The sequence below is a fragment of the Bacillus rossius genome (genome assembly GCF_032445375.1).
Source record: "Bacillus rossius redtenbacheri isolate Brsri chromosome 4 unlocalized genomic scaffold, Brsri_v3 Brsri_v3_scf4_1, whole genome shotgun sequence".
Classification (NCBI taxonomy): domain Eukaryota; kingdom Metazoa; phylum Arthropoda; class Insecta; order Phasmatodea; family Bacillidae; genus Bacillus; species Bacillus rossius.
The window spans coordinates 7,024,631-7,039,186 of record NW_026962010.1 but is presented as its reverse complement, the minus strand read 5'-3'; the positions used below and the strand labels follow the sequence as shown (position 1 = coordinate 7,039,186).

The window sequence follows — 14,556 nt, the reverse complement described above, 5'->3', positions numbered from 1 at the left end:
GTCAGAAGTTAGAAACACACATCCCAGATCCACAATCTATAGAAAAACATACCAGAAAAACACACATCTAATGAACACCAGTTTCATGTAATAGGTATGTTTTGATAGAGTGATGTTCCTAATTATGTACTTAGTATGTTGTTTGACTGTTATTATGTTTGTGATTCATTGGCATGGGTTTTCTTACTTCTGATTACTCAGTTGTATGTTCTGAGCTATTTGTTTTTTCCTGTATGATCATTGTAACATCTTTGAATTTGTAGGATTGTATTTCACAAGTGTCTAAGCTGTGTGTTTCTGCCTAGTAATCTTTTTTAACATTTTTAGTTTGATGGTTGAGCAGTCTAGAGTAATTTTTGTACTTGGAACGTTTCTTACATATGTGCCTCTAAATGACATGGTTCTAGTATTTGTGCTGCACTTGTACAAAAGTTCAATATCTGTTGTTCTGAAGTAAACATATTCTAAGATATAATTTTAAATCAATGTTTCTAACATATTTTTTTCTGTGCAGTATATCTCTAAGCTTATTTTGTTCTTGTGATAGTCATCTGTAGTTCATGAAGTCTTGAGCTTGAATACCTGTTGTGTGATTTTTCTAGCGTAAGTATTTTTGCCTTCAAGTATAATGGAACATTTTGAGACCACTAACAAATAAACACCAAAAATAGTGAACGTTCTGCTGTCTAGTGTGCCTTTTTTTAGAACTTTGTTTATAATTTATATGTTAGTCTGTAAATCACAGGGTATTTTGCATTGAATATTTTTTTCTAGCTATTTTATTGCCTTAAACTAAAGTAAATTACTTAAAACTCATTTCATTACACATTCATGGTTTGTTAATTTTGAACTCAGGTTACTGTCCAAGAAATCAGTTCTCTTACAACACTTATACTTTTTTATAATTACTGTACTTTATTAAGCATACTATAAACCTATTCAATAATGTATACATTCATGACGAGTTTGGGTGAGAGTTATTGATTTAGCTGTTAGCTTTGATTTGCTTGTGCACCCACGGGACCAGAGAGGATACCCGGGTGTACACGTCGGGGTATCCTATACCGCAAGGAACCCCGAAGGACACGATGCCCACCAAGTTGGCTCCCCTCACCAGACCACTGCCGGAATCCCCCTGCAACACATTCAGTGCAACACTTAACACTCTAACTGGCATGATATATGTAATAGCTACACAAATTGGCAGGAGTATACATATTTCAACCTACTAGTAAATTGTATTAAAAAAAAAAATTTTCGTGAAAAAATTAATTGAAACTATTTAGTGTATTCAAAGTTGCCGAAAACTAGTTCTAAACCTACCTTCCTTTTATTTTTGAGTTATGTGTGTAAATAAATATTTTAGTGATTGTGAGTTACAGCCATATAACATACAATAATGTATTCGTAGTAGTACCGAGAAAGCTAAATGATGGACGGATAATTGCTGGTTAATATTGCATCCAAGGCCGACTTACGTAACACACTCCACCCTTCGGTTTGCCAGCGCAGACCATGGTGGCATTCAGAACTGTCTGGTCGTAGGGCGACGGAGCCGACGAGATCTGCTTTGTGCACTCCTCGTAGCTCACCACCGTCAGCACCACCTTATGGAGGATCTTCGGGTACGTGGCTGGATCCTGCCAGGAAGGAGAGATACTCGCACTGTTTACCGTTCATCCCCAGCAATGTAAACAATTGTGCAGTATGTCAGAGTTTATAGCTGTTAGTGGTAAGTTATTACATGAAACTGCCTTATTCCAAGAAAAATTAATAGTAGGTACTCAAAAACTTTTCACTGCTGTTAATACTATATACTCTCAGTTGATATCTCATCCATGATTGACATAACTGGAAGTATGCAATATGAGATTACACATTATATATGAATATAGCACCGACACTTGTCTTTTGCCCATGATTCCAGAATTGGTGTATTATGAACTCACAAAAAATTACAAAAACAACTGAAGTAAACAGGCCATGTGCATTTGTTTATAGAAGGTATGTACTCCAACAGAGACATGTTTATATTAAATTGATTAGTAGCTATTTGATTAAAAATACATTTAAATTAATTAAAATAAATATTCAGACACTTATGGCAGCAAAAATGTATGTATAAAATATGCTACAAGAATTTATAACATATACAAAAAGCCAATTGTGTCCAATATTACGTCTTGTTTTTTTTTAAATTTGTATGGGCAAATAGATCATTCAATGTCAGGCACAACACTTTCTATTGCAAAGTACACATATGTGGTCTATATATATTTTTTATTATATGTATGAGACAATAAGAAGTCTATTATTTTATTCCAGTGAGATAAAATAAGTTGAATTAAGTTAATATAATAAATAAAAAAACAAGAGCTTACATACTTTTAAAATTATACCATGTTGAGTGTAAAATATATTGTTAAAACCCCATGTTTCAACAATAATGTACACTGGTAAAATTTGAATAAACTTCTGTTTTGGTTCTTATAACCATAAAAAACATCCCTAATAAGTAAGACAGTGTAGTAATGTGTATCGCCTCCTCTGCCATCGCTTGCATCCAGACTGTGATGCATAGCACATCCCACCTCATCGCCTCGTGTAGTTCTTTAAACTATAACCCTGCTCCTGTAAGGTGATGAGAGAGTGCAGAAATAGGTAATACTACCCATGCCCCAATTCAACTCAAAGTGAACACACTGTGATGCAAAGCATCTTTCACCTTGGTGCATTTCATGGTTCTTTATACCATAAACCACACTTCTCCGAGGTATTTGGAATGAGTGCTGTGACTGTATGAGGTGAGGTATTGGTTTACCAGTGGTCCAAGTCTCGTCCGAATTAAATTTGAGGAATGTCTTGGGTGCTCTACAATTTTGAACAGCCATTAATTGCATTGTGTTGAGTCGTGCCTAGAAGCTGCAATGCGAGCCCACGAATCGGATGATCGCCGCGGATGCTAAGGGCTGCTCGCTGTCCACTCAGCGAGTTCGAGCCGTAACGAGTCTGTCAATCTAGAGGACATTCGTCCGGCCTGGTGCGACCGCAACAGCTGGTGTCCAACATTGTCGTTCAGCGAGCCAACCCACTTGCAAGGCGAGTAACAACGCACAGGCAAACAGCTATCTCCGCGGAGTATTCTATACACTGCCAGTCGTTCCATATAAACACAAAATGATTAATCAAACTTTAAAACACGTCTTTGAAATTTCTTGCCAAAGTGTGAAATGGATTTTAAGTTTAACTAACCATTTTAAGTAATGTTCGGTACCTTTGTTTTTGAGTAATTTTTGAATTATTCATTATTTGATTATTTCATACGCCACACTTGTAAACATAGAGCTTATAGAGGTCATTTATAAATTGTAATTTTTTAAAAGTATTTTATTGTACTCTTTTTTTTTATATGTAATGTCCGGTGGTCTTATGTTATGGTGTCACAAGTTTTCTTTCAACTACTATGCTTTGGTATATTTAGATTCTACCAAAGTTAACATTATAACTAATTCACAATAACATATTTTTTGCCTGTCACAAGTAATTTTGTATCCACGCATTTTTGACAGTGTACATAAGGAAGGCAACTAAAGCTGCTAGCTGTGTAGCACATGCAAAATACTTCAACTGTGACAGCAATACACCCCCATTGTATTAAGGCTAACGTGCTATAATTTAAGGCTATTATTTATGTTAGTTCTTTTGTTCGCAGTTTCATATAAGCAGAGCCGGATTGTATGTACAATAAATGTTACGATTATCTAAGTTCAGCGTTTTAAATATTATAATTTCATGTCATCACATAGTGTGAATTATAAAACCCTTATGTTCAATTAATAAATTGTTAAGTTGCAGTAAAAAGTTTCAACATACATACTCTTCCAGCCATATTTCCACTTGTTCCTCTGACCTTTTTTTTCACTTTTCAGGACAAAGGTTACAAGAAAGATAGTGCCATTCTACTCAGAGCAGAGTGTGTGCTGAGTTACTTGAGTGCACAACCTAGTCCCCAAATTTTCATTTTATGGGCAAATTATTTTGGATAAATATTAATGTTAATAGTTAGTTTTATTGAGTGTTGTCTTGTTTGTAAGCACAATTGACTTATTGGACATGCCTTTACTGGACTGCTTAGATCCAGGACGTCTCCAGAAACCTGCTTCGACGACTGCTAGCAGACCTGCAATGACCGAACATTGACCCAGAAGGCATGGCGCTCGACGAGCCGAGGCAGCGAGCACGGCAACATTTCGGCACAAGTAGTGAGTCTTCCACCAGCACCAGTAGAGTCGATGAGAGTAGATGCACAGATGTGATTCTTAGGCCCATAATTGAAAAGTTGCCAGTTTTTAAATGACTGTGAGCCAGAAAATATAATAAGTTTTTGAAGTGAAAACTTCTTTTGGCGCACCGTCGTAGGTAGTAAGTTAGGCTGATCCGCTACGCTCTGAGGGGGAAGGCTCGATCGGGTGAACTCGGGACCGCCGAGTGTACCCGAGCGAGAAAGATACAGTCAGCTGCTATCTTATTTCGGATTATCTGGGGATTATACCTTGCGCAGACTAGCCCCTACTATCCTGCTGGGAATATGGTGGAGTCCACTAACCATTTTATTAATACACTAGAGTCCCGTTATAGCGAGGTGTCATGGTTCCGGGTTTGATCCTCGCTATAACCGAATTGGACAGATTTTGGCCCCCCAAAAATAAAAATTAACCGAAAATTACATAAAAATTGTGTTTAAACCTGTATAATTGGAAAATAACAGGTTATATTAACGAAATATTCATTTCTGTGAGCTGATGTGTGAATTCTCTTTAAAACGATACCCCACAAGTACGGATGCGATCACCGATTGCGTCAAAATAACCAGAATACCCTACCACGCCACGTAAGTATAGCATCTCAGCCCGCAATCGATTACTCGGCTTGGCCCGCGGCCGACACAGCATTGTGCTGCTATCTATCATTGACGCGGGCAGTCTGCTGGCGGCCATGTTGGTTCGGGATGTTGCAAACAGGTGGTGCTAGTGTAGCGCGACGATTTAATTCCTTACAAAAAAGCAGGAGTGCGGCTGCGGCAACGCACGTACGCCTCAAACGAAATAGTCGCTGGAAAACAATACTTTTTTCATTTAAAGAAACCTGTCAACTTTTTTAGAAAATAAATTTGGGATTAAACTCAAACCATCACCACCCCTTTCCCGGACAGATACCCCAACAACTGACCGAAACAAAAGTTACAAAAAAAACTGCCCTAGCGATTCGGAAATAAATACGGTAGTGCCTACTAGAGGTGTAAAAGTAACGAAAAAATGTGTACTCGTATGTATTCGTTACTATAACAATTAGTACTCGTTACTATCTTTACGTTACTCGTTACTTCTGATACCGCATAACTTGCTATGTTATGATGCAGCAACGAATCCAGTCGTATTGCGTACGCGTACAGTATGCCGTGGCGTAAATAATAATAAATAGAATATAAACAATTAACAATATTTGATAATTAATAGTTTTTGTTAACCAAGAAACAATTAAATCTCATTAGAGCGGCTTTTTAATATTATCTCTTTTAAGATAATAAAAAAACGTGAAAATACGCGATTATAAAAACAAATGTCTACACACGGCAGACGGCACAGATAACTAACGGAAGTTTGATAAAAGAAAGAAAGGATGGGATTCTATTTTTAAAGCCACGCACTTAGGTGACGACTGCAAGGCTGAAGAATGTGACAGGCGTCAACGGGAAGATGTCTAGTGGCGAGCGAGAGGGGTGGAGATAAAGCAGACAAATAACAAAAGCGCGTTTCAAGCGATCACGCCGTAAATTCCTCAAAAATACCTCGTTATAGCAGTGTTCTCGCTATTACCGTGCTCGCTATAACGAGATTCTACTGTACTATATTACGAGCGTATCACCTTGTTTGCCAGCAGGATTGTAACTGATTTTAACGGTAGTAATAGTGTCGCCACAGGTTGCTCTCCCTTGGAAGTTATTTTTGATAGGAAACTCTTGCGTCCGCTGAACATTGCCTGGGATTCAGGTATACAGGACAGTCTCGAGGATGTAGGCAGTGCAGCTAAAGAATATTGGCTCGAAACTAGTAAACATCTCAAGCAATAATAAGTTAGGATGAAAAAAAGATTTGATGAGTGGAGGGATGTTTGTCCTATATGAGTGTTGGTATACAGTTGCTTGAAACATTTTCAACTCATTTATCTCACCTAGTGCTTATCAAAACAACAAAGTAGGCCTACTGGAAGAATTATTGAAGTTCAGTTGCATAATCTTTATAATCTACGTCCATTGTAACCTTCCCGCCTTCTGTTTGCGCCTGACAAACCCCACGACCTACAGAAGCACAGATGCCTGGTCGCACTGGAGTGTAACTGGCCGGTGACTTACAGTGTTAGTCGCTCCCCAGCCAACCGCCTCCACCGCCTCTCCGCCCTTGAGGTAGTCTGTCGCCTTGGGCAGTCCGACCGGCCTGATGTTGTCCGTGAACTTGATGGGCCCTGCAACCTTCACAGGCAAAACTCATCAGTGTTCATGATGCAGTTGTGCAAGACGCATACATTCCTTCCCTCAAGGGTCAATTTCAGACAAATTTTTTTCTTGCAGGATCTGTTTCAACAGGACCAAACCATAAATAGTGGCTGAATTTCACTACCATACTATACCATCTTGTAAATAGTTACTTATATTATGTAGATAACAACATTAATAACTTTCAAAATGATAAATAAGATTACAGTACAGTAAGTCCTCGGTTTACGTCGGGGTTACGTTCCTGAAAACCGCGACGTAAATAGAAACGACGCAAAATGAGCCATGTTTCATGCCACCGGCCGACCACGGCCCAAGGTCGGCCGGAAGCGCTGGCATACAGACGTGACAACGGGCAATTTTATCAGCTAATGACAACAGCGTGGGAAACAAGTCCAACTAGTACTTCTCAGCTTTATAGAATGGTTATTTAACCAGCTGCTTTATTACCTTTATTGATTGAAATATAAAAACAGATATATAGTCGTTTGGAAGACATCTTATGAAGAAAAAATCATAAATTGCAGTGAGCTGATACTGTAGGCCTACTACAAACGCATTTAATCACGATAAAGTTAACAACGGCACGTTTAAAACTCCGGCCAACTCAATGATATCATAGCGACTGAAGTGTAGAGCTGTAGCAAACCGTATGTATTCGTTAATGAGTAACGGGTGCGGCATCTAGTAACAAGTAACGAAACGTTACACACGAATGCATTTCGTTACTCGCATTTTCCGTATGTTTTACGCATGCGCGCGCTTATTCGTTACAAAGAACGATGTTTGTTTATTAAGAAAAGTATAATTTGGAAATTCGTCGTCCAAGTTTTTTACTGTTTATTAAAGGTATTGTGTGTGTAGACAAAGTTTGAGATTGGAACAGAAACAACGTAAGAAAGTATTTTTTACAAATTATAAATATGTATGTTTTTGTTTTTTATTATCGCGTATTTTCACGTTTTTTGTTCTTATCTTAAAAGAGATATAATAAAGCTACTCTAATGAGATTTTATTGTTTCTTGGTTAACAAAAGCTGTTAATTATCAAATACTTTTAATTGTTATATTCGATTTATTATTATTTACGCGACGTCATACTGTACGCGTACGAAATACGACTCGATTCGTTGCTGTTACATAACATAGCATGTTATGCGGTATCAGAAGTAACGAGTAACGATACGAAAGTAACGAGTACTAATTGTTATAGTAACGAATACATACGGGTACACTTTTTTTTAGTTACTTTTACACCTCTACTGAAGTGCCAAGGAGTTGGACGAAAAGGGGCAGGAGAAAATGCTGTGTCGTTGCGGGAAGTAGATAACACTTCTACGTGCGAGATACGTGGGTGGCCGAGCGGGCGGGCTGGTAGTATTGCATCACCGCGCGGAGAGCAGCGGAGAGCAGCGGAGAGCAGGAAGCGTCCCTCATGATGTATGATAAGGCGGTGAACGTGTAGCTTACGCTACATAGCATAAATTAACTACCGAAGGAAACAAAGAATTATAAACGAATTATATACGGGGTTTTGGTTAAAATAAAGATTTACGGTCATTGTAAACGACGTTATTGTGAATCGGCGACAACTTAAATTGAAACATGAGTACTCAAACATTAGCGACGTTAATCCGAAACGACGTAAATCGGTACGACGTAAATTGAGGACTTACTGTATCTCCAAAATAATTGGATGATGTAGGCACGAGTAGCCGAGTGTAACTGTGAGTTACGCAGGGCTGTCGCGAGAAACAAAGGGCCAACCTCCCAGGTTAAATAAATTACAGCTTTGAAATTCTGCAATTACTAACCTAAATTATCAGAAACGATTCTAAAAATAATTTAAAATCTACCTGTATGGATTCTGATATTTTGAAATTTTGATGTCACATCCGCCATTTTGATGATATCTCAGCTACCATCGTGTTTTTTCCTGCTGTAATCATTCAATTTTGATTATATTATGTCCGCCATATTTTTTTTCTGCTTCAAATTTGTTTTGTATAAAAAATTAAATTTAATATTGTAGCGGTTTTAACTGTGCGCGCCGCATCGGCCTCCGGCACTATGCTCCCCTCCTCCTTCTCCCTCCTTTCCCCCCCCCCCTCCTAGTGGTTGTTCTATGTCTACTTGTTCACCCTCTCCCTCCTTGATTGGCGCATGCGCGCGCTGCGGCGCGATGTTATAAAAAGAGTTGTAAATTGGTCAGGAGCTTTTTCTTTCTTGATTTTAGTCAGGCTCGGTTGTCAGCTGTTGTAATCTACGAGCATGTAGTCGGTTAGGTTCAGTTTAGAACTACGTGGGTGTGCGACCTCAGGGGAAAATGTAAGTTGGTTTGAGTTGTGTGTGAGGCGGTGGCCCTTACCTTAATGTAGAGTCATTTATTCTTAAATTGGTTTGTCTAAATTCCTTTTCGGCCGCCACCTTGAAAATTGTTTAGTTTGAATTAACGCATTAATGTAACTTCACTGTCAACTTGGTTTTTATTGGTAACTGTCTCCCCCTGAGACGTCGTCACACGTATTTGATTAATTCTCATTAATGTAAATTCCCTCTGTAATTGTAATTGCACTTTGCAGTAGTTCTGACAAACGTAATTATGTAAAGTATTTCCTTAATTGTAACTGCACTTTGCAGTAGTTCTGACAAACGTAATTATGTAAAGTATTTCCTTAATCGTAACTGCACTTCGCAGTAGTTTTGTACAACGTAATGAATATAACATCTTTCTGTTATTTTTTAATTGTAACTGCACCTTGCAGCAGTTTGAGAAAATGTAAAATTGTTTGGATTTAACTGCATACTTGCCACTGCCTTTGCTTCGCGTCAACAGCGCGTTGTATAATGGGATCGCTTACGGTGTAGCCGGCTTACCTTCGAAGCTTGTTTTGTCTATAATCAATGTTTTTGGTTTTTGTATTTAGCCTTGCTTAAATTGTATTAACGTAACTTCATCAGCAACCAAATATTATGATTTGATGTTTGAATAAATTGTCTGTGTACCTGATACCATTTACCCTGCTTACCTAAACTGCTCCATTCACGTAAACCCCAGTCCATGCCAGGTTCTGGCCAACTATCCCAATGTTCCAAAGCTAGACAAGCTTTACAATATGTCTATAAGTGTCGTAACCACACTGGTAGGTAATGAAACATCGACCTTATGAGCATGAAACATAGTGATCTGGTGTACTTTAGGGACAAACAGCAGAAACAAAGATGGTGGACATTACATCATCCTCCAAGGAGGTAGGTTTGTTTTACTCCAAGTCTCTTTTTGACCCATCAACTCTCGGGGTGCCCTTGCGTGTGTTACTTGCTGGAAACAGTTTGGCGGATGGCCTTGTACTCGAAGGAGCTAGATGCTCTCAGGTCACTCGGGTCATGGCCTCGATTCTCCTCTCGAGGGCAAGTTGTCTGCTGGTTGTTTCGGCGCGATCATCTACTTCTACGTAGTTCGTAATGTTCAGTGCATTGTGATTTTTAGAAAATAATAAATTCGCATTACAAATGACAATGATCGCATATTTATATCTAATAATATTTTGAATAAAGATGTTTTGTTATGTGGTGTATGTTCGTATTGAAGATCTTATGTTTTGTTATGTGGTGTATTTTCGTATTGAAGATCTTATGTTAAACACACACACAACATATTTTGATTAAGCTCTCTCATTGTGGCACAAGATTAGGTATTGCCTAAGCAGTTTTACCTTTAAGACTAATCTTACTTCGCAATTGTATTTTTTTTATGATGTCTGCTTTTGTGCCATGTAAAAAAGTTAAAAAAAAAAATAGTAAACCCTAAGTCTTTCTCTTTGCTTATATGAGTGTTACCAACTCTTTTTCACTTAGGTTCATTTGCCCCTAACTCTTACAACTCCTAGGGGTAAAAGAGACTGTGAATAAAACAAACCTAGTGGCCTCCAGCAGGATAAAAACAAGATGGCAGCTGTGATGACATGCAAGATAGCGACCTCCAGCAGACCAAACAAGATAGTGGCTGTATTGACAGAATCAAAAAAAGTGATTGTGATGTTAGAACCCAAGATGATGGTTGTCACTTCAGAATTTCCAAAGGGCATATTCCAATATGGTGGAAAGTTCTAGAAAACAATACAGTGGAAAGTTCTAGAAAACAAAATGGTGGAATGATCTATAAAACAAAATGATAGAAAGTATTAGAATCCAAGATGGCAGACTCCAATATGGCGAACATGATATTTTCTTATACGAACACTGAAGTCAAAATCAAACACAACGATCTTGGTCAAGGTCAATCAAAATTGCCGCCATGAAGTCAGATGACATTCTGTCATTGACCCCACTCACCATCCACATCCTGAAACCTGCACTCGGCAATACATTCATATACTACTGATAGGGTAATGTTAAACATAATAAAACCAGAAGGAAGTTCATGATGCTGAGTTAGTTCATTCTTGCTGAGCCACACATTTTTAATGAAATTGAACATAGTAAAATATTCGCCATCAGGCAAGCAATGTAAGTGTATCGTGGCATTCGGAAATGTACCTTGAGCAGAGCGATGTCTCCTTCCGCATCGTAGTTGGGGTGGCCGATAACCTTGGTCACATTGTAGCGGACTCCTTTGTCTTCCCAGTTGACGATGCCGGCTTGGATGTAGTAGTAGCCCAGCTTAGGGTTGTAGCTGTAAGGTTTACAACAAAACTTATTAAAAATGGTTCATTTTCACTGCGAGAACACAAGTACTTCCCCCCAAATTATTTTGTGAGTTATATTGGTGTTTAAGACAGTGATATGAGTTTAAATGCACACTCACATGCCACTGATGCATCTGAGATATAAACATTAGTGTACGAAGACTGGACATCCTCATAGAGACCATCTTCACTTGACTTCACTTGCGGGCGAGATTGCACACTTTAGTTCCTGGTGACCTGCATTCGTGTCCCGATCCGACGATCCTGATATCAGGGGTAGTTGACATTGTAAGAAAGATAGTGGGCACTGTGTGAGAGGCAGGAGTAGTGGGCACTGTGTGAGAGGCAGGAGTAGTGGGCACTGTGTGAGAGGCAGGAGTAGTGGGCACTGTGTGAGAGGCAGGAGTAGTGGGCACTGTGTGAGAGGCAGGAGTAGTGGACACTGTGTGAGAGGCAGGAGTAGTGGGCACTGTGTGAGGGGCAGGAGTAGTGGGCACTGTGTGAGAGGCAGGAGTAGTGGGCACTGTGTGAGAGGCAGGAGTAGTGGGCACTGTGTGAGAGGCAGGAGTAGTGGGCACTGTGTGAGAGGCAGGTGTAGTGGGCACTGTGTGAGAGGCAGGAGTAGTGGGCACTGTGTGAGAGGCAGGAGTAGTGGGCACTGTGTGAGAGGCAGGAGTAGTGGGCACTGTGTGAGAGGCAGGAGTAGTGGGCACTGTGTGAGAGGCAGGAGTAGTGGGCACTGTGTGAGAGGCAGGAGTAGTGGGCACTGTGTGAGAGGCAGGAGTAGTGGGCACTGTGTGAGAGGCAGGAGTAGTGGGCACTGTGTGAGAGGCAGACGTAGTGGGCACTGTGTGAGAGGCAGGAATAGTGGGCACTGTGTGAGAGGCAGGAGTAGTGGGCACTGTGTGTAGGGCAGGTGTAGTGGGCACTGTGTGAGAGGCAGGAGTAGTGGGCACTGTGTGAGAGGCAGGAGTAGTGGGCACTGTGTGAGAGGCAGGAGTAGTGGGCACTGTGTGAGAGGCAGGAGTAGTGGGCACTGTGTGAGAGGCAGGAGTAGTGGGCACTGTGTGAGAGGCAGGAGTAGTGGGCACTGTGTGAGAGGCAGGAGTAGTGGGCACTGTGTGAGAGGCAGGAGTAGTGGGCACTGTGTGAGAGGCAGGAGTAGTGGGCACTGTGTGAGGGGCAGGAGTAGTGGGCACTGTGTGAGAGGCAGGAGTAGTGGGCACTGTGTGAGGGGCAGGAGACGTGGGCACTGTGTGAGAGGCAGGAGTAGTGGGCACTGTGTGAGGGGCAGGAGTAGTGGGCACTGTGTGAGAGGCAGGAGTAGTGGACACTGTGTGAGAGGCAGGAGTAGTGGGCACTGTGTGAGGGGCAGGAGTAGTGGGCACTGTGTGAGAGGCAGGAGTAGTGAACACTGTGTGAGAGGCAGGAGTAGTGGGCACTGTGTGAGGGGCAGGAGACGTGGGCACTGTGTGAGAGGCAGGAGTAGTGGGCACTGTGTGAGGGGCAGGAGTAGTGGGCACTGTGTGAGAGGCAGGAGTAGTGGACACTGTGTGAGAGGCAGGAGTAGTGGGCACTGTGTGAGGGGCAGGAGTAGTGGGCACTGTGTGAGAGGCAGGAGTAGTGAACACTGTGTGAGAGGCAGGAGTAGTGGGCACTGTGTGAGAGGCAGGAGTAGTGGGCACTGTGTGAGAGGCAGGAGTAGTGGGCACTGTGTGAGAGGCAGGAGTAGTGGGCACTGTGTGAGAGGCAGGAGTAGTGGACACTGTGTGAGAGGCAGGAGTAGTGGGCACTGTGTGAGAGGCAGGAGTAGTGGGCACTGTGTGAGAGGCAGGAGTAGTGGGCACTGTGTGAGAGGCAGGAGTAGTGGGCACTGTGTGAGAGGCAGGAGTAGTGGACACTGTGTGAGAGGCAGGTGTAGTGGGTACTGTGTGAGGGGCAGGTGTAGTGGGCACTGTGTGAGAGGCAGGAGTAGTGGGCACTGTGTGAGAGGCAGGAGTAGTGGGCACTGTGTGAGAGGCCGGTGTAGTGGGCACTGTGTGAGAGAGGCAGAATTATTGGGTTTTGTGAGAGTGGCAAGTGAAGTAGAAAATGCATGAGAGGCAAGGGTGGTAGCACTGTGAGAAAGGGAAATGTGATAGAGGCAGAAATAGTGGGTACTGTGTAAAGGATGGAGTAGAAGGCACTATGTAAGTGGCAATATTTTTGGGCACTGCTAGAGCGGCAGAAGTAGTGGTCACTGTGTGAGAGGCAGCAGCATAGAGTAGTGTGAGAGTAAGGAACAGTAGGCACTGTGTAAATACAGTTAGAGTCATAAGCACCTTGTCAGAGGCAGGAATCTTGTACACTGTGTGAGGGACAATAGCTGGTAGCACTGTGTGAAAGTAAGGTGCAGCAAGGTGAGGCAGGCACCACTGTGTTGTCCCTGCCACCTCTGTACCTGCTGATGATCAGATACTCACTCGTCGACGCAGTGCGCTGCTGTGAGCACGAAGTGAGCGGAGATGATGGACCCGCCACAGACGATGTACGGTGAGTTGTTCATGTCAGACCACAACGCCACCTGCAACATGGTGCCGGCGTTACAATTGCTGCAGAGGAACATGTAGCATGTATTATGTTTTATTCAAATGTAACACAAGTAGGAGTGAGGCAGTTCTGGAATGCACAAAGGATCTGCAAATTAGGGTAATTGATCACTGTCACCTCCCACCCCCCTGCTTCTTTCTCATCTATCAAATAATATAATGGTAGAGTGTAAATTATGTTATAAATTATTTCATTGTAATTTTGTCATTTGATTTCTTCAACCTGCCACTTACCTGGTTTTTTAAATTAAATTATCTTTATGGTATTGGTCAAGGATCGATCCAAGCATTGAATGCGATTAAGTCAATCATTATTTTAGCAAGTGATATTTTAATGATTTTTGAAATATTTTCTTAATTTCTTCTAAAAATGATACTTTTTCAAGATGACGGCCGTAACTAAAATTGCAACATTTGGGGAGTGGGGCACTCGATTCCCAGATAAAACAAAATGGCGGCAAAACGAAATGTTGGAGTCCCGAGATTTCGGAACCCAAGATGGTATAATCCAAAAAAAGTCACAGGGGTCAAGGTTATGGTCGAATGTCAAGGTCAAGATGTCAAGGTTTAAGATGACCGCCGTGACATCATGGTAGTCTGTCATTGATCTGCACCCCGCAACCCACCCTGGACCCTGGGGACTTCCCAGTATCCTACTACTAAGATCTACAAATATGATCTAAAATATTTGTCATAAACAATTTTTGATGCTATCAACCATTGCTGAT

At 41.3% G+C, this 14,556-nt stretch overlaps 1 protein-coding gene across 3 annotated transcripts in view; it reads right to left on the bottom strand.

The window, feature by feature from the left end:
- Positions 1–895: 895 nt before the first annotated feature.
- LOC134541616 (chymotrypsin-1-like) overlaps positions 896–14,556 on the bottom strand; it is a 34,026-nt gene continuing 20,365 nt past the window's right edge. For all 3 annotated transcript variants that reach the window (XM_063385162.1, XM_063385163.1, XM_063385161.1), the window contains exons 3-7: positions 13,703–13,803; positions 11,092–11,227; positions 6,413–6,529; positions 1,479–1,640; positions 896–1,135 (exon numbers count right to left, since the gene is read on the bottom strand). In XM_063385162.1, the coding sequence (XP_063241232.1) occupies positions 986–1,135; positions 1,479–1,640; positions 6,413–6,529; positions 11,092–11,227; positions 13,703–13,803 (666 nt within the window). In that variant the 3' untranslated portion in view covers positions 896–985. The remainder of the gene's footprint in view (positions 1,136–1,478; positions 1,641–6,412; positions 6,530–11,091; positions 11,228–13,702; positions 13,804–14,556) is intronic.